Source organism: Mobula birostris, chromosome 5 (genome assembly GCF_030028105.1).
Source record: "Mobula birostris isolate sMobBir1 chromosome 5, sMobBir1.hap1, whole genome shotgun sequence".
NCBI classification, from domain to species: domain Eukaryota; kingdom Metazoa; phylum Chordata; class Chondrichthyes; order Myliobatiformes; family Myliobatidae; genus Mobula; species Mobula birostris.
In genome coordinates this window covers 16,692,506-16,713,539 of record NC_092374.1, presented here as the reverse complement: position 1 = coordinate 16,713,539, position 21,034 = coordinate 16,692,506, and the positions used below count along the sequence as shown (strand labels likewise).

Sequence of the window (21,034 nt, the reverse complement as noted above, 5' to 3'; positions counted from 1 at the left end):
ATTGGATGTAACATATTATACCAATAAAAAGCACATTTATGTGCAAAATAATAACATAACTGAAGTGATTTCAGTTTACAGTTAGAAGGAAGAATTGTGTTAGAACTGCATCTTAAAATGCAGGGACATACAAGCGGCAGCAGAACCCCATGCGTGGTCACTAGCTTTTCATTTGGTCTGATCCGCAGAGCACTGTGATTTATTTAGGAAAGATGGGACTGAAGCAATTAGAACAAGAAAGCAGAATCATAAACAGGCTCTCCGAGGAGAGCAAAAAGAAGAATCTTGTTTCTGACACCAGGTCAGTGCAGTAAGAATTTAAGGCTATCAAAAAGGTTGAATCAAGTTAAAGCCTGCTGCACTCATCCAATGCCAAGAACTATCAACATTTTATTGCCTATCACCTTGTGCAAAGTATAAGATGCGTTACTATGAAGTAGAAGTTCTCCATCTAATGCCTTCAGTTTTCCCAAATTTATATACATTTTAATGTTTAGAAATTTAGAAAAGTCAGCAACCGTGACTTTGCTCACATTGAAGTCACAACACAGTAGTCAGCAAGAATCCCAGTATCAACACGCACACGATGTTGGAGGAACTCCAAAGTCAGGCAGTATTTATGGAAAGGAATAAACAGTCGATGTTTTAGGCCAAGACTTCATCAGGGCTGGAAAGGAAGAGGGAAGAACCCACAATAAGAAGGTGGGGTGAGACGATGAAGGTGACAGGTGAAGTCAGGTGGGTAGGGGAGGGCAGATGAAGTAGGAAGCTGCGAAGTAATAAGTGGAAGAGGTAAAGTTGTAGAAAAGAAGGAATCTGATAAGAGAAGAGAGTGGACCTTGGGAGAATTTATTAATTTCCATAGATTCTGCCCGACCTGCTGAGTTCCTCCAGCATTTTATGTGTGTCGCTCTGGTATTCCAGCATCTGCGGAATCTCTTGTGTTTAAGAATCCCAACGTTATTGGTACAGATATCGGATATGCAAATGCACTCATGCTTTCACACAAAATTTCTTTGTTATTTCATGAGATTGTAAATAGTAACTAATCAGTGAAATTTCAGTCAGTACGTTTAATGTAACGATTCTGACTGTGTTGCTGACTCAACAGATAGAGAGAAATGAGTGATTTATTTCACATTATTGCAAATATCTAAAGAACAACCAGACAAAGGCCACTGCTCGGTGGCTACTTCAGCTCAAGATTTTCTTTTCCACACAGAAGGTAGTATTGCATCTTATACCTTGTACCATAGAATAAACCAGATAATTTACTTGGTAAGGATCGACCAAAGTATTACTTTCATTCAGCGTCTCCCAGTTTAGTGCAGCATTATATCTATCTCTAATTTCAATATATCTGATATTACAAACAAGTTAAAAATAAACATGACTATGTACACAACAAGCAAAATTTCATGAATGTTCAGGACAGAGAAATTCAAGACCAGAACTAGACTGGGTTCTGCTGTTTTTCTTTAAAACTACCATGAGGCTCATTGTTGAAATCGTTACTGAAATCCAACATCCTCTGCCTGACCCTCATAAATTGTCATTGCTGCCTTAAGAAAGTCAATCAAATTTGTAAGACATGACACCTCTCACACGCACCATGCTGACCATTCTTAGAGGACTATGCTTTTCCAGATGCAAGACGATCCTATCCCTAAATTTTCTGGTTTATTGTTATTGCCCCTTTTAAACAAATGAATATTCACTATTTCTTAGCACTCTCTGACCTTACTTGTAGCCAAAAAAGATATAAAGATTTCTGTCAAGGCCCCAACAATCTCCTCTCTTGCTCTCTTGTCTCTGTCAATAATCTGGAATAGATCTGGGGATTTACCCACTTTAAACATCTGCAAGAGATACATCTCCTTCTTGATATAAACATGCCCTCGAGCATCAACATACCTCTCCCTGATCTCACATCCTTCTCCTTGTTAAAACAGTTTGAAATGGCCAGTACGGATTACGTCTGTTTTCATTCTTGGGATGTGTGCACTACCATTTTAATTATATCCTTAATTGTTCTTGATTTGAGTTATTTACTATATAAATGGAGAAACAGCCTGATGATACATTTACCTGTGGGTAAGATTGGGTAATGATAACAGATTACTTTACTGAAAAGGACTTTAGTGAAATTATGAGTTTTACAATGATCTAGTGATACACTAGTCATGATTACTAACACTAATCTTTTGCCTCAGATTTATTTAATTTATTGTGAAATAACAGAAAAATGTATTTATCACTTAAATTTAAATTCCTCAGCTGTGGGTCATATTTTATTCTCGTAATATAAAGTGCTTTGTAAAAGTACTCAGCCCCCAATCCTTTGTTCACATAAATGAGCACTACAACCAGGGATTTTGATCAATTTAACCGAGAATTTTAATTTGTGAATCACATGCTCCTTTTTTTTACAGTAGAGCCCAAAAACGGGAAAATTGTAAAGCATGAAAAACTGAAATGTCACCAGTTCAAAAGTATTCATCCCCCTTTTGCTCAGTACTTAGTTGAACCACCTCTCGCAGCTATTACAGCCAACAGACTTTTTGGATAAGCCTCTATTACTTTGCACAATGTGATGGAGCAAGATTTGTCCATTCCTCCTTGCAAAATTGCTCAAGCTGTGCCAGGTTAGTTGGGGAGTGGTGGTGGACAGCAATCTTGAGGTGTTGTCAGAGATGTTCAATCGTGTTAAGGTCAGGATTCTGACTGGGCCGCTCAAGGACATCGATTTTTTTCATTTGAAGCCACTCCGTAGTTGCTCCGGCAGTACGCTTTGGGTCATTGTCCTGCTCAAAAACGAACTTCCTCCCCAGATTAAGCTTTCCTGCACAGGCTAGCAAGTTTTTTTAATCCAGCGTCTCTCTGTATTTAGTAGCATTCATCTACCCGTCAATGCTGACAAGATTTCCAGTCCCTGCTGCTGAAAAGCATTCCCATAGCGTGATGTACCTCCACTACAAAACTTTACAGTAAGGATGGTGTTAGCTGGCACTGTACTCTCATCCAACCACAAGACTTTCTTCAACATCTTTACAGCATCTTCTAAGTGACATGTTTCCAAAGGATATGCTTTTGTGAGGAGGAGAAGATGGCGGCGCAATGCAGTGCGCAGCGGCCACTCCGGTGAATGATATCTGTTATCTGTCAAGTAGGGTGCCGTGCACAATCCTGATTTGATGGAGACAGACGTGAGAGTACGGAGCAACATCTGGTGAAACTTCTGAAATGCCGGCTTCGTTGCCGCTGTTACTGTGTGATCCAGAATCTCTGGAGGAGAAGGCACCGAGTCCTCGGCTTTGCTTGTTGCTTGGTGGCCGGGGCGGGGTCGAAGCGCTGAGCAGACATGATGCTCGGTGCTTGGTGTCGGAGGGCTGGTCGGAGGCTCGAAGTTTTCGGACGGACTCAGAGTCAGCTGTGGTCGAGTGCTTCCAATGCAGTTGTCGGCGTCTGGAGGTTTATGGCAGGGAGAGTTTCTCCCTTTTGCCACCAGCTATCGGGACTATCGGGAGTCGATCGGAACTTTGAGACTTTTTTTTAAAACGTGCCCATGGTCTGCTCTTTATCAAATTATGACATTGCTTTGCACTGCTGTAACTATATGTTATAATTATGTGGTCTTGTCAGTGTTAGTCTTTGGTTTGTCCTTTTTTTTGTGATATCACTCTGGAGGAACATTGAATCATTTCTTAATGCATGCATTTCTAAATGACAATAAACGAGGACTGAGAGTCCTCATAATCTAATCTTTAGCCAGGGCTTCTTCTTTGCCACTCTTCCATAAGTATCCTTTTCATGCAAGGCCTTAGAAATTGTGGAGGCATGAACTTCATCTCCAGCTTCAGCTAGTGACTTCTGCAGCTCACTCAGAGTGACTGCTAGTGTCACAGTAGACTCTCTTACAAGTGCTAGTCTTCTCCAGTAACTAAGTCTGGACGGGCAGCCTAACTTGGGCAGTGTAACTGTGGTTTCATATTTTTCCCACTTTTTCCATGATGGACTGCATTGAGCTCTGAGACATGTTCAGTGCCTTTGAGGTGGTCTTGTCCCCTTCCCCAGATCTGCGCTTCTTTATTATCATTTCCTCTTTTGTCTTCATTTTGATTTGCTCTGTTGAAAATCTACCATACTATTGGACCTTACAGAGAGAGTGGGTATTTGTTTATGTGATCCTCCATTTTTTATATCAACAAATTGGGTGAGTTGGTAAGGTAATATACAGTATTGCCTGAGGGAAGTTAGCATCATAATTACACAGGGGATGAATACTTTCCCAGCCTCATAAATTTGTTTTTTTTAAATTTTTAGTAAACTGTGAACAGGTTTTCAATTTTTTCTTTTGATTTGACATGATGCACAATGTTTTGTAGATTAGTTCAAAAATCCTACTTCAATATATTTAAAATATATAAAATGAGACTGAAAAATGTGAAAATAGTTGGCGGGGGGGGGGGGGGCTGAATAGTTTTTCCAAGGCACTGCAAGTGTCATAGCAATCGAATATTTATAGCCTAGCACACTTTTATTGATTTGCTAATCCATTGCCATAATCCAGAATAATTTTCAAAGATTTAAGAGAAATATGGTGGTTTATTTCATGGTAAATGGATGCCCTTGGAAATAGATCCAGTTTTACACAGTATTTGATGGAGCAAATTTCAATGTGGGTTCTCAATGTCTTCACTGAAGGGGTTAAAATTGTACTCTTAACTCAAGAGCTTTGTGTAATTTTGCACCAGTGTAATTCAAACTGATTTTCCATCTGATTATTCCTCAGGTTTTAGCAATGGAGAGGCATAATACAAGCCCTCTTTCACTCATCTAAATGCACTCACTCATGTGTACATACAATAGGAGTGGCTTAAACCCACGTAGGATGCCAAGATTTGATGCGTGTGAAGAAAACTATGTGGCAGTGTGGCCAAGGACGTTGTAAAATCCTATGTATGGAGGTAAAACTGCATTCGGGGGATTATTCAAATAATATTTACACATCTCTCAAGCCATTTTTTTGTCAGACATTTGTCTCTGCAAATGTTCAAAGAGGGATTCATCCTATTTCTGTTTTCCTGTTCTATTTGATATTTCTTTTTGCCTTTTGACTACCTAGATGTACTTGTTGTAATGATCTGCCTGGATGGCGTGCAACAAAAGCGTTTCGCTGTACATATGACAATGACAAACCAAACACCAATAACCTACTAAACATATCCCACACTACACAATTTCTCCTGGTTGCATTTTTGTAAAAGGTTAAGATTATTGAATTACTGGCGGGTTTGGAATACTCCATTTGCAACAAATACCAGCACAGAGCACTAGTAGGTGCATCTTGGTGATTGCATGACATGCTAAACTGGAAATTCTGGTTTGTAGTGCTCCACACACAACTTGACAAAGAACTATTATTGGTCGATCCTTACCTGGTAGCAAGCCCTTCCAGGACTTAAATCAATTAAGTGTTTAACAACATATAAATAGTGGAGATGCTCTCACATTCAAAGCTAGAAATATTTTGGCAAAATGCAAGTGCAGCATTTTCAAATCATTGTGAAGATTTTTTTTCAAGTAAAGAAGTAGTCAACATATAAAACAGGAATAGAAAAGCATGGACGTTAGCAGGATAAAGAACTAGAGTGCGGACTTTTGTAAGTGGCAATTATCAAATGTTCTAATGATTACCAATATGGTTCAGTTCTATGCTTTCTCCTTTCCTTCTCTCGCTTGGAGAGGGGGACACGCTTCCACAACATGCTCCAGTCCCATGCTCCTCTAGCAAAACCATCTTCATCACCACCCCCTTGTGGCGATATCGCGTAAGTATTTCCGCTTATGGCATCTATAAGTGGCACAGTACATGAGGTTCTGCAGCATTGGCAATATCGTTGGTATTGGCAGAAAGGGTAGGTGCAAGGATCCATGCGTCAACATATTATTGGAATTAAAGTGGGATGCAGCCGGTTACATGGGAAAAATGGAGAGATTAGAGATATAATGGAAATCAGCAATAAATAAATTCATCTGCGATTACCGATAAGGCTCAGTTTTATGTATTCTTCTGGCCTTTTCACGACTGTTCAATGGTACACGCTTCCATAGTAAGCTCCAATCCCAGGCCCCTCTGGCAAAACCATCCTCATCCCCACCTTGCTGTGGTTCAATGGTAAAGTCATTGCCGTCTATGTAATCTATAAGGGGAACTGTACATGTAGTTCTGAAACAAATATTCAAGAACATAGTACATACCAAAGATAGATAAACCAAGTTGGACCTTCTTATTTAACATCTAACTGCACATATTTATAGCAAAGGTGAAGTAAATTGAATGACTGCTGGCATTTACCGGAAAAAACACACAGCTTTTACTCATCACCTCAAGGAACCAGTGGCACATTCCTCGTAACATAAAGCGTGTGGCTGGGCTATGTCTGAGTTGGTCAGTTCCCAGCAGAAGTCTTACTCCATAGGCAAAAGTCTAAGCATCTACTCCAGCATGGAGTGCCATGACCGAGAGAAATAAATAAACTACTGGAGGAGCACAGCGGGTCAGGCAAAGGGATGACTGAGATCGGATCAAAGTCCCACATCAGGGTTGTGACCCGAAATGTCAACCATCCTGCTACCTCCACTGATGCTGCCTGACCTGCTGAGTTCCTCTAGCAGTTTATTTTACAGGTTTGCCCCGCTATCCGAAAGTAGAGTGTTCCTATAAAACGGTTTGTAAGCCGAAATGGCGTAAAGTGAAGAAACAATTACCATTAATTTATATGGAAAAATTTTTGAGCGTTCCCAGACCCAAAAAAATAACCTACCAAATCATTCCAAGCAGCACATAAAACCTAAAATAACACTAACATATAGTAAAAGCAGGAATGATATGATAAATACACAGCCTATATAAAGTAGAAATAATGTATGTACAGTGTAGTTTCACTTATCAGAATCGGGAAGATTTAGTCAAAACTGATTTGTAGAAAAAAATCGGCACGTACACGCATGTGCACACACCTGTCCACGCAAGGCTTCACGATCATGGTAGTCTTTTTCGGGGTAAGCACAAGTTTAAAGTGGGCGCCTTTTTTTGTAAAAGTGAAAATCCTCTTCGGATTTCTTTCGGTTAGTGAAAACTGGTACTAATGTAGGTCTTTCGTAAAAGCGAAGTGGCGTAAAGTGAACTTTCGTAAAGTGGGGGACACCTGTATTACTTTTACAACAAATCTCACAACATATGTCAGTGATAATAAACCTGATTCCGATTCAGAGGCACAAGAGACGGCAGCTGCTAGAATATGGAATAAGTTGTAGGCAAAGTTGATATTTCATCATCTTGCCTCCAACTTCCACCCTGCCCTTAAATTCCCTTGGTTCATTTCTGATGCTTCTCTTCCCTTTCTCGATCTCTCTGGAGATAAACTGTCTATCGACATCTTTTATAAACCTACTAATTCCCACAGCTATCTTCACTATACCTCTTCCATCCTGTCTCCTGTAAAAATGATATTCCCTTTTCTCATTACCTTTGTCACCACTAGATTTGCTCCCAGGATGAGGCTTTCTTTTCCAGGACATCAGAGATGTCCTCCTTCTTCGAATAATGTGGTTTCCCTTCCTACACTAATGATGCTGACGCATCTCCATTTCCTGGACATCCACACTTACCTCTTCCTCTTCATGCCACCTTAACAGTGAGAGTTTCTCTTGTCCTCACCTATCAACCATCAGCCTCTGGATCCAACATATCATTCTCTACAATCTCTCCCATCTTCAAAAGGATGCTACCAATAAACACCCTTCCTCTATTTTCTGCGATTCCCTTGCCCATTCATCCCTCCCCTCCTGACATTTATCCCTACAAGCGGCCAAACTGCTACAACTGCCCATTCACTCCTCCCTGTCCTCCAAATCTGTTGGGGTTGTCTATTGCATCCGGTGCTCCCATGCAGCCTCCTCTACATTGGTGAGACCCAACACATTATTGGGGGATCACTTTGTTGAGCACCTCCGCTCTATCTGCCAAAAGTGGAACTTCCTGGTGGACAATCATTTTAATTTCTATTCCTATTCCCATTCCAACATATCGGTGCATGGCCTTCTCGTGTGCCATGATGAGGCCACTCTCAGGGTGGAAGAGCAACACCTCATATTCCGTCTAGGTAGGCTCCAACCTGGTGGCATGAACATTGATTTCTCCTCCTGGTAATTTTTTTCCCTTATCCCTCCCTTTCCTCTTCTTCTATACCCCACTCTGGCCTCTTACCTCCTCTCCTCACCTGCCTATCATCTTCTCCTAGTGCCCCTTTTTCTTCCCTTTTTCCCATAGCCTACTCTCCTCTCCTACCTGATTCCTTCTTCTCCCATCCTTTACCTTTCTCACCTGGCTTCACCTATCACCTTCTAACTATCCTCCTTCCCCTCCCCCCACCTTTTTATTCTGGCATCTTCCCCCTCCCCTTCCCATCCTGAAGAAGGGTCTTGCCCCGAAATGTTGACTGTTTATTCATTTTCATATATGTGACCTGACCTGCTAGTTCCTCCAGCGTTTTTTGTATATTAATCTGGAGTAACATTCCGCGAGAGAAACTCGGGGGGGGGTGGGGAGGGGAGGAGAGGAGTGGGAAAAATCGGTGCCGATTTGGGTCAAAATCTTGCGTCAGGTGTTTTTTATTCCAGCACAGCGCTACATTAACAGCGATAATGTATTTCAGGGAATTATTAAATCAAAGCTCTGTATGTTCTCATGGTAATCCAGTACATGGGCAGATGGCCAAGTGGTTAAGGCATTGGACTAGCAACCTGAAGGTGGTGAGTTTGAGCCCCAGCCGAGGGAACGTGTTGTGTCCTTGAGCAAGGCACTTAAGCACACATTGCTCTGCAACGACACTGGTGCCAAGCCGTATGGGCCTTTGGACAACATTGGTGTCGTGGAGAGGGGAGACTTGCAGCATGGGCAACTGCTGGTCTTCCATACAACTTTGCCCAGGCCTGTGCCCTGGAGAGTGAAGACTTTCCAGGCACAGATCCATGGTCTCACAATACTAATGGGTGCCTTTACTAATCCAGTACTTGCAGATAGGTTTGCTAGAGCTGTGGGGGAAGGTTTAAACTAATTTGGCAGGTGGATGGGAACCAGAGTAAGAGGGCTGAGGATGGGACAGTTGGTGTACAACTAGATGCAGTGTGTAGTGAGACAGCGAGCAAGGATAGGATAGGCATATGATAGTGCAAAATAGCAGTCGGTAAAATGAGCTAAGGCGTAACAAGGGGTCAAAATCAAAAAGGGTGATCAATACAGGATTGAAAGTATTATATCTGAATGCACTCTGTATACGGAATCAAGTAGATGATCTTATGGTGCAGTTAAGAGATTGGTAAGAATGATGTTGTGGGCATCTGCGTCTGAGTCATATCTGAAAGAAGATCATGATTGGGAACTTAACAGTCAAGAATACAGATTGCATTGAAAGGACAGGCAGGTAGGCAGAATGGGTGGGCTGGCTAAATATGAAATCAAATCCTTGGAAAGAGGTAATATAGGATCAGAAGATGTAGAATCCTTGCCAAGGTGAAAATACCCTGATAGGAGTTACATAGAGGCCTCTAAACAGTATCCAGGATGTGAACTGGAAAATTACAAATGTTGCTCCACTCTTTAAGAAGGGAGGAAGGCAGAAGGAAGGAAATTGGCCAGTTAGCTTGACTTCAGTGATTGGAAAAATGTTGGAGTCTATTATTAAGGTCAAAATCAGCATGGTTTTCTAACTGACCCTGTGTCTTGTCTCCGGTGCCTCCTATTTGATGGCAGCAATGAGTAGGGGGCATGTCCTGGGTGATGGTGGGGCATCGTCTTTTGAAGGTGTTCTCAATGCTGCCATGATGGAGCTGACAGAGCTTACAACTTTCTGCAGCAGCCCCTCTATACCTGATGGTGACGTAACTGGTTAAAATGCTCTCCACAGTACATACACAGAACTTTGCAGGTATTTTTAGTGACACTCCTAGTCTCCTCAAACTCCAAATGAAGTAGAGCCACTGTCGTGCCTTTGTAATCAACGTATTGGGCCCAGCATAGATCCTCAGAGATGTTGACACTTAGCAGCTTGAAACTGGTCACCTTTTCCACTCCTGCTCCCAATGAGGACTGGTGTGTGTTATACTGTTTTATGTTCTAATAAAGGAGTGTTAGTGAGGATTGGTGAGAGAAGGTGGAGTCTGACTGGCCTGAATCATTATTTTTTAAAAGAAGGGACCAGGACAACATTGTGTTTGCAGCCTAAAAGGTTTTACAAAGGCATTTAAAACAGGTAAAAGAACATGAAACTCAAGAATGAGTGGCAAGCTGGATCCAAATTTGATTGATTGAAAGAATGTCGTGGGAAATGGTGGGGGGAGGGAAGGAGGTGTAACTGAGAGAGTGGCCCCATTTCCCCAGGGTGGCAAAGGCCAATATCAGAGGACATCTGTTTAAGGGGAGTGGGAGAAAGTTTAGGGGAGATGTCAGATGTGGGTTTTAGTTTTAAACACAGAGTGTTAGGTGCTTGAAATGTGCTCTCTGGGGTGGTGAAAGACACTGATGCAATAGGGACATTTAAGAGTAACACATACAAAATGCTGGAAGAACTCAGCAGGTCAGAAAGCATCTATAGAAAAGAATAAAGAATCAACGTTTCGGGCCAAGCCCCTTCAGCAGGGACATGTAAGAGACTAAGCACATGGATGTTGAAAGTTCCCACCTGCTTCGAAAGAGCAACAATTATACCAGTGCCCTAGAAGAGTAGTGTGAGCTGCCTTAATGACTATCGTCCAGTAGCACTCACATCTACGGTGATGAAATGCTTTGAGAGGTTGGTCGTGGCTAAAATAAACTCCTGCCTCAGCAAGGAACTGGACCCATTGCAATTTGCCTATCGCTACAATAAGTCTACAGCAGATGCAATCTCAATGACTCATCAAGTGGCCTTGGGTCACCTGGACAATACAAGCACCTTTGTCAGTATGCTGTTCATTGACTCTAGCTCTACGTTTAACACCATCATTCTTATAGTCCTGACTGAAATCCTACAGAACCTGGGCCTCTGCACCTCCCTCTGCAATTAGATCCTCGATTTCTTAACAGAAGACCACAATCTGTGCGGTTTGCTAATAACATCTCCTCCTTGCTGACAAAAACAGTGGCATACCTTAGGGGTGCGTGCTTAGCCCACTGATCTACTCTCTCTATTCCCATGACTGTGTGGCTAGGCATAGCTCAAACGCCATCTCTAAATTTGCCGATGATACAGCCATTGTTGGCAGAATCTCAGATAGAGCCGAGAGGGCTTACAGGAGTGAGATATGTCAACTAGTTGAGTGGTGTCGCAGCAACAACCTTGCATTCAGTGTCAGTAAGACCAAACAGCTGATTGTGGACTTCAGAAAGGATATGATGTGGGAACATGAACTAATCTTCACAGAGGGAACAGAGTGGAGAGAATAAGCAATTTCAAGTTCCTGGGTGTCAAGATCTCTGAGGATCTAACCTGGTCCCAACATATCGATGCAGTTATAAAGAAGGCAAAACAGCAGCTACATTTCATAAGGAGTTTGAGGAGATTTGGTTTGTCACCGAAAACACTCAAAAACTTTACAGATATACCATGGAGAGTATTTTGACAGGCTGCATCACTTTCTGGTATTGGAGGTGGTGGGGGGGGGGGGAGGTAGGCAGGCTACTGTAAAGGATCAAAAGAAGCTACAGAAAGTTGTAAAATTAGTCATCTCCACCATGGGGGCTAACCGTAGTACCCAAGACATCTTCAAGGAGCAGTGCCTCGGAAAGGCAGCATCCATTATTAAGGACCCCCAATTCCCAGGACATGACCCCTTCTCATTGTTACCGTCAGGAAGGAGGTACAGAAGCCTGAAGGCACACAGTCATACACACAGTCATACACACACACACACACACACACACACACACACTCTCATTGTAAAAGAATTGAAACCTATATGTGCAATTTAAACTGGGACTTTTGATGGGCCTGCGTAAGATACTGATCAGCTAACAAGTATGTTCAGTTCTAATCCCACACTTCAAGAGAGATGCAAATGTCCTAGAGAAGATGCAGAAAAGATTTACTCGAATGGTTCCATGGATCTGGGATCTGAACCATAAGATTAAACTGGAAAAGCCAGAGATGTAGCTCTTGCAGCAAGAAGCTCAAGAGAAGTACTGAATATGATGCATACATTCTTAACTGGGAAATAGAGGTAAAAAATAGAGTAACACATACAAAATGCTGGAAGGTCAGGCAACATCTACAGAAAGCAATAAACAGGCGACAGTTTGGGCTGAGGTCCTTCATCAAGGACTGGGTCTCAGCCCAAAATGTCAACTGTTTATTCCTCTCCATACAAGCTGTCTGACCTGCTGAGTTCCTCCAGCATTTTGTATGTTACTCTGGATTTCCAGCAGCTGCAGAATCTCTTGTGTTTATGTTGAGGAAGAACTACAGTATACCTTTTAGAAGATTGGGAAATCACAGATTAAAGCTATAGATATAAGATAGTGGGAAAGGTACAGAGGAAAAATCTTTTTTTCTACTGCTGATAAGTGTTTATGCATTAAGGGAAGCAGACTGGCATTTGGGGAAAAATAATTTACAGGGTTATAGGCCATTCCTGGAAACGGGACTGACTGAATTCCTCAGTAGAGTTGGCGTGGATTTGATGGATGAAATTTCTGTCTGCCCTCCTGATTTAATGGGATTTTCCAGGTAAATTAGCTACTTTTTTGGTTAAGCAGAGATAACCAGACACTTGAGTCATCATGCATGCATGACGTTGTATTCATAACTGTCGAGCTGCAGATCCTTACGGACTGTGTTAGGGAACTGGAGATGCACCGTCTAGTCAGGGAAAATGAGGAGGTGATCCTCAGGAGACAGATAAGTGGGTAACAGTCAGGAGAGGGAAGGACAAGAGTCAGATACTAGCGAGTACCCCTGTGGCTGTCCCACTTAACAATAAGTACTCCTGCTTGAGTACTGTTGGGGGCGGGGGGGGGGGAGCCTGGGGGAAGAAATAGTGGCCACGCCTCTGGCAGAGAGTCTGGCCCTGTGGCTCAGAAGGGTAGGGATAGGAAGAGGATGGTAGGAGAGATAGGGGACTCTATAGTTAGAGGGTCAGGCAGGCGATTCTGTGGACGCAGGATAAAAGCACGGATGGCGGTTTGCCTCCCAGGTGCCAGGGTCCAGGATGTTCCTGATCGCGTCCACGATATCCTGAAGTGGGAAGGTGAACAGCCAGAGGTTGTGGTACATATTGGTACTAATGACATTGGTAGGAAAAGGGAGGAGGTCCTGAAAACAGACTACAGGGAATTAGAAAGGAAGTTGAAAAGCAGGACCTCAAAGGTAGTAATCTCGGGATTATTGCCTGTGCCACGCGACAGTGAGTATAGGAATAGAGTGAGGTGGAGAATAAATGCGTGGCTGAGGGATTGGAACAGGGGGCAGGGATTCAGATTTCTAGATTATCGGGACCTCATTTGGGGCAGGAGTGACCTGTACAAAAAGGATGGGTTGCACTTGAATCCGAGGGGGACCAATATCCTGGCAGGGAGGTTTGCTAATGCTATTGGGGAGAGTTCAAATTAGAATTGCTGGGGGGTGGGAACCGAACTGAAGAGACGGAGGAAGGGGCGGTTGGCTCACAAATTGAGAAAGCTTGTAGACAGTGAGAGAGGAAGGATAGGCAGGTGATAGAGAAGACTTACGCTCAGACTGATGGTTTGAGACGCGTCTATTTTAATGCAAGGAGTATCAAGAACAAAGCAGATGAACTTAGAGCGTGGATCAGTACTTGGAGCTGTGATGTTGTGGCCATTACAGAAACTTGGATGGCTCAGGGGCAGGAATGGCTACTTAGAGTGCCAGGCTTTAGATGTTTCAGAAAGGACAAGGAGGGAAGCAAAAGAGGTGGGGGCATGGCACTCCTGATCATAGATAGTGTCACATCTGCTGAAAAGGAGGAAGTCATGGAGGGATTGTCTACTGAGTCTCTGTGGGTAGAAGTTAGGAACAGGAAGGGTCAATAACTCTACTGGGTGTTTTTTATAGACCACCCAATAGTAACAGGGACATCGAGGAGCAAATAGGGAGATAGATTCTTGAAAGATGCAATAATAACAGGGTTGTCGTGGTGGGAGATTTTACTTTCCCCCAGTATTGACTGGCATCTCCCTACAGCAAGGGGTTTAGATGGGGTGGAGTTTGTTAGGTGTGTTCAGGAATGTTTCCTGATATAATATATAGATAAGCCTACAAGACGAGAGGCTGTACTTGGTCTGGTATTGGGAAATGAATCTGGTCAGGTGTCAGGCCTCCCAGTGGGAGAGCATTTTGGAGATAGTGATCACAATTCTATCTCCTTTACCACAGAATTGGAGAGGGATAGGAACAGACAAGTTAGGAAAACGTTTAATTGGAGTAAGGGGAATAATGAAGCTATCAGGCAGGAACTTGGAAGCGTAAATTGGGAACAGATGCTCTCAGGGAAATGTATGGCAGAAATGTGCCAAATGTTCAGTGGATATTTGTGTGGTGTTCTGCATAGGTAAGTTCCAATGTGACAGGGAAAGGATGGTAGGGTACAGGAACCACGGTGTACAAAGACTATTGAAAATCTAGTCAAGAAGAAAAGCTTATGAAAGGTTCAAAAAACTAGGTAATGTTACAGATCTAGAAAGTTATAATGATAACAGGAGGGAGCTTAAGAATGAAATTAGGGAAGTCAGAAGGGGCCATGAGAAGGCTTTGGTGAGCAGGATTAAGGAAAACCCCAAGGCATTCTACAAGTATGTGAAGAGCAAGAGGATAAGATGTGAGAGAATAGGACCAATCAAGTCTGACAGTGGAAAAGTGTGCATGGAACCGGAGGAAATAGCAGAGGTACTTAATGAATACTTTGCTTCAGTATTCACTATGGACAAGGAACTTTGGTGATCATCGGGATGACTTGCAGCAGACTGAAAAGCTTGAGAATATAGACATTAAGAATGAGGATGTGCTGGAGCTTTTGGGAAGCATCAAGTTGGATAAGTCAACGGGACCAGACGAGATGTACTCCAGACTACTGTGGGAGGCGAGGGAGGAGATTGCTGAGCCTCTAGCAATGATCTTTGCTTCATCAATGGGGACGAAGGAGGTTCCGGAGGATTGGAGGGTTGCAGGTGTTGTTTCCTTATTCAAGAAAGGGAGTAGAGATAGCCCAGGAAATTATAGATCAGTGAGTCTTACTTCCGTGGTTGGTAGGTTGATGGAGAAGATCCTGAGAGGCAGGATTTATGAACATTTAGAGAGGCATAATATGATTAGGAATAGTCAACATGGCTTTGTCAAAGGCAGGTCGTGCCTTACGAGCCTGATTGACTTTTTTGAGAATGTGACAAAACACATTGATGAAGGTAGAGCAGTAGATGTAGTATATATGGATTTCAGCAAGGCATTTGATAAGGTACCCCATGTAAGGCTTATTCAGAGAGTAAGGAGGCATGGAATCCAAGGGGACCTTGCTTTGTGGATCCAGAATTGGCTTGCCCACAGAAGGCAAAGAGTTAGACAGGTCAAATTCTGCATGGAGATTGGTGACCAGTGGTGTGCCTCAGGGATCTGTTCTGGGACCTCTTTTCTTCGTGATTTTTATAAATGACCTGGATGAGGAAGTGGAGGGATGGGTTAGTAAATCTGCTGATGACACAAAGGTTGGGGGTGTTGTGGATAGTGTGGAGGGCAGTCGGAGGTTACAGCAGGACATCAATAGGATGCAAAACTGGGCTGAGAAGTGGCAGATGGAGTTCAACTCAGATAAGTGTGAGGTGGTTCATTTTCGTAGGTCAAATATGTCGCCAGAATGTAGTATTAATGGTAAGACTCTTGGCAGTGTGGAGGATCAGAGGGATCTTGGGGTCCGAGTCTATAGGACACTCAAAGCTGCTGCGCAGGTTGTCTGTGTGCATGAGTAGGTATACAGTGCATTGGCCTTCAGCAACCATGGGATTGAGTTAAAGAACCAAGAGGTAATGTTACAGCTGTATAGAACCCTGGACAGACCCCACTTGGAGTATTGTGCTCAGTTCTGGTCACTTCACTATAGGAAGTAGGTGGAAACTGTTGAAAGGGTGCAGAGGAGATTTAAAAGGATATTGCCTGGATTGGGGAGCATGCCTTATGAGAACAGGTTGAGTGAACTTGGCCTTTTCTCTTTGGAGCAACGGAGGATGAGAGGGGACCTGATAGAGGTGTATAAGATGATGAGAGGCACTGATGGTGTGGATAGTCAGAGGCTTTTTCTCAGGGCTGAAATGACTAACATGAGAAGGCACAGTTTTAAGGTGCTTTTAAGAAGGTACAGAGGGGATGTCAGGGGTAAGTTTTCTTACGCAGAGACCAGTCAGTGCATGGAATGGGCTGCCGGGGACTGTAATGGAGCCGGATACAATAGCCTTTTAAGAGATTCCTGGATAGGTATATGGAGCTTAGAAAAATAGAGGGCTATGGGTAACCCTAGGTAATTTCTAAAGTAAGTACATGTTCAGCACAGCATTGTGGGCTGAAGGACCTGTATTGTGCTGTTGGTTTTCTATGTTTCCATAACAAATGAGGTCACAGCATCCTAATCACCCGAGAGAATTAATCAGTACAATTAGCTTATGCAAGTGCTTATCATTCAAACCTAGAGACATAGAGAAGTCGTGGCTACTAATCATTCAAGTGTTTTTATGCAAAACTGAATTAAATATATTTTTAAATGATACTCTTGGGATATCGATGCCTTTAGTAAGGTCGGCATTCATTAGTCATTCCCAACTGCCCTTGAGAAGATGGTGGCCCACCAATTTTGTAAAGCACTGCAGTTTTTGGGCTATTAATTGGCGAGCTCCTAGAAGAAACTCAGTACAAATGTAATTTAAATACCCACATGAATACGTCACTTATTGCAAAATGCTCTGTCAATGGCAATTTAAAATCTCTTTTATGTGCTGCTCAGGTTCTGCTGCAATGAATAGCATTGTACATGGTTGTAATGGCTTCTCCCATTATAATATTATTCCACCTATTGAAAAACAGCAGCAAAATTGAACACGTGAGCTAATGGATAGGGTATTATTCAAGTGGTGAGTTTATCCTGGATAATTTTGAGATGCACAATTTATATTGAAGCTGAATTCATCTATGCAAGTATCCCACCACATTCTTAACTTTCTGCCTTGTAAATACTAGAAAACTATTGGCATGTCAGAAAGCAGATATTCTTTGTAGCTCCTGACCTGTTTTCTTGCCTAATATTTATATAGCACTGTGCAAGTCTAAGGCACTTATATATAGCTAGGATGCATTAGACCTTTGCACAGTACTGTCTGTTGGTTAAAATATGAAGGTGGTTGGGAAACAGAAATAAGAGTACTTACCTTTGTATTAGCTCAGTAACATGAAAGGTTATTTGGTAACTGGAAAGACATCATATACAGTACTATAGAAAAGTCTTACGCACCTAGCTATATATATGTGCCTCAGATTTTTGCACAGTACTGTGTAGCAGATGCGATTAAATGTCTGATCATTGTAAAGCACCAAGATGCTGCTAGTGGGAAACAGTAATCGCACATAATGCCAAGGGGAGCTGGTTAGATTTTCACTTGTTAGAGGGTGGCATGGAGCACAGTGATTAGTGTAACTTTATTACAGCGTCAGCAACCTAGATTCACTTCCTCCACTGTCTATAAGGAGCTTTCAGGTTCTCCCTGTGACAGCGTGGGTTTCCTCCAGGTGCTCCAGTTTCCTCCCACATTCCAAAGATGTACGGGTTAGTAGGTTCACAAACAAGAGAAGATCTGCAGATGCTGGAAATCAAAGTGATACACACAGAACGCTGGAGGAACTCAGCAGGGCAGACAGCATATATGGAAAAAGAGTAAACAGTTGGTGCTTTGGGCTGAGACCCGTCGTCAGGACTGGAAAAAAAGAGATTAGAAGTCAGAGCAAGAAGTTGGGGGGAGGAGAGGAAGAACTACAAGGTCGTAGGGTATAGGTGAAACCGGGAAAGGGGAAGGGGTGAAGTAAAGAGCTGGGAAGTCATTGTTGAAAGAGATAAAGGGCTGGAGAATGGGCAATCTGAGAGGAGAGGTAACAGAAGAAAGGGAAGGGGGAGGAACACTAGATGATGGGCAGATAAGAAGATAGGTGAGAGAAGGAAGGGGGAATGGCGAAGGAGAAGGGGGAGTAATTACCTTAAGTTCAAGAAACTGATGTTCAAGAATCCAGAAAATCGGGTTAGTAGGTTAATTGGTCACATTGGTGGAACTGGGTGACAGACTCATTGGGCCGGAAGGGCCTGGTACTGTGCTGTATCTCTAAATAAAATAAATTAATTAAATGATCCTTTACTGATTATACAAATCTACAAAGGCTCTTTGAATGGTGCAAGGATAGGTACATTGAAGAAGAAAATACTGAAAGCTGTATAGATGTCATCATATCTCATAGTGATATACTGTAAGTTGCACTGAACTTCAAATTCCATGCAAGTAAAACACAGAAGCCATTTTGTGCATGGCTGCTTTCTCAGACATAGCACTGGTACAAATCACTAGACTGTCCCTTTAAAGCATTGAAATTGAAGGAATAATGATATAAAGACATTAATCAATTTTCTACTTTTCCCAAAAGCGCATAGGAGATTTAGTGCTGTTTTTGTTTCATTTCTCCAATACACTCAAAAGATTTTTGACTTTGCAGTGCAAAGCTCTTAGTGTTGGTGCTGATCTAAGACCTATTAAAAAGAATAAATGTTTATCCTTTTGATATTAGGCCCTCTGTTGGTTGGGGTCAACCATGGATGCTGCATGCTAGCTGTCTACATGACACGCAAACCAGGGCAGTACAATATGGAGGGCAAGCTGTTGCCCATGTTGCGGGCACCCCTCTCCACACAGCTAATGAATCCAAATAAACTGCAGAGACCAATACAATTTGGCACCAGCAGTGTCGCAGGAGTTGCCAATCAGCGTTGAACTCAACTGCCTTAGGGACTCCAGCTCTGTATTTTCCATTTGGGGTTTATTGTTAAAGCTTCCCTCATGAGTGTGTATAGCCACAAGGCAGTGGAGGTTTGAGATCGGAGTTTTCTTTCTCCGAGATGAGCCCCATCTGCCCAAAGCAACTGATTTTAAGCTGCCAGTAACTTGCCTTTGCCCCTTCTCCTGTCAGTGAAAATTGTTCCGCTGGGCTTAGTAGCCAAGCTACATGTGAAGTCCAGGAGCTGGACTTGGTTGTCAGAGGCGATTTGAGACGCATACCATTGGGAGCATTTAATAGGTAGTAGGAGCTTATTCCCAATACCACCCTTGGTTATGACAAACTTAAGCAACCTTTTGATAAGTTCTTCCCATCTACAAGGCACAAGTCAAGAGCATGATGGGATATTTGCCATATCCCTGGTTCAGGGAATTTCCAAAAGCAAAACTCAATACCATCCAGGGCAGAGGAAACTGCTGGAGTTTTACCTCATTTGCAAGCCTAAGCATTCATTTCCTTCATTGCTGAAGTAGAGGGCCTGAATTACGTGTACTCTACAATCTCTACTTCCAAGCACAAAGGCAGTAGGCACACGGGGACACCACCACCTGCAGGTTCTACTTCAACATTTTATAAATATATCATTGTCACTGGGTCTAACACCTGGAACTCTTTACTTAATAGTATTGTGGGAGCTTCTTCACTAGAAAAACTTCAGTAATTCAATAAGGTGACACATCACACACTCTCAAAAGGTAGTTGGGAGTAGTAAATAAGTTACAATTCAAAAATGGGTATGAAATGGAAACAAACTACAATCTCACGTAATCTAACTACTAGTATCTGATTTCCCAATTTCTTGAACTGCATTTGAAGGAAAACAGCTCATCTTACCTGTCTGCAGTAATGGGGGCTATAAGTGGTGCATACCAGTTATGTCCAACTTCACAATGGGCATCAAGATATATCAAGACCTGGAAATTAAGGAATAAAGGTTTTGCAATTGATGCTGTAACCGTGACCGAGTAATGCTAGATCCTTGAGTGACATAACCACATTTTAGGGAATGTTTCGTTTATTGACAGTCATACAATTTACATAAATAAACTGGGAAAAAGATAAAATGGAGTACATTTTACTAGATTGGAGGGAGCGCAAGCTGAATGACAGCTTCACCTGGAATGATTGTTTTGAGTCTTGGTCGGTGGGAAGGGAAGAGGTGCATCTTCTCTGGTTACGAAAGGAAGATGCTGTGGGATGGGAAGAAGCGGGTGAGGATAGAAGAGTGGAAGATGTGACTGGTGGTAGTATCATGGTGGAGCTCACAGACATTGTGAAGGAAATAAATACCAGTTTGATTGCAGAAAAGTCAAGAGCGGAACTGAAAACTCAAATGGAGACAAACAAAGTAAGTGAGAAAAGACTAGCAACCAATTTAAATGATAAAGCAAAGGGTGGCATATGAATAGTATAATAAGATAATATAACCTTGGAAGAGTGGGGACTATTAAGGACAAAAATGGGACTCCACACATCAATGCCAAGGGCATTGTTGTTAGATCCAACTGCTTAATTGCTATTTTCTTTGCAGTTTAATAATTGTCTGCTTGCATTTTATATAATTACTTAAACGCAAGCAAATGCTTAGTATGCTTCCCAATGGTCATAGTGTGCATATGTGGTTGTTCAGTGTGTCCCCTAATGGTTATACTGGTATGATTTTAGAAAGTTCTGGAAGCTTCTCTTGGTACTGCATTATTTGAATAAAAGCTTTCTAATTGGTTGACTCTTATCTACAAATTTGAATGGAATTTTTCTTATCTATGGGGTATAAAAAGAGCTGCTCCATGCTAGGCACCATCTTTTGAATCTCCCTCTCCTCAATTAGTAGACCTCTATCACTGTCCGTTTCCAACTCTCTTTCTTCTCTTAATGCTTAATAAAATTATCGTGAAGCAACACACTAT

At 42.4% G+C, this 21,034-nt stretch overlaps 1 protein-coding gene across 2 annotated transcripts in view; it reads right to left on the bottom strand.

Moving 5' to 3' along the window:
- galnt7 (UDP-N-acetyl-alpha-D-galactosamine: polypeptide N-acetylgalactosaminyltransferase 7) overlaps nucleotides 1-21,034 on the bottom strand; it is a 137,410-nt gene that overhangs the window by 15,510 nt on the left and 100,866 nt on the right. Inside the window, exons 5-6 of one of the 2 annotated variants that reach the window (XM_072257654.1) lie at nucleotides 19,962-20,041; nucleotides 6,047-6,229 (exon numbers count right to left, since the gene is read on the bottom strand). In XM_072257654.1, coding sequence (XP_072113755.1) covers nucleotides 6,047-6,229; nucleotides 19,962-20,041 — 263 coding nt within the window. Of the gene's footprint in view, nucleotides 1-5,697; nucleotides 5,881-6,046; nucleotides 6,230-19,961; nucleotides 20,042-21,034 lie in introns of both variants that reach the window. The other variant, XM_072257653.1, reaches the window with a different exon arrangement.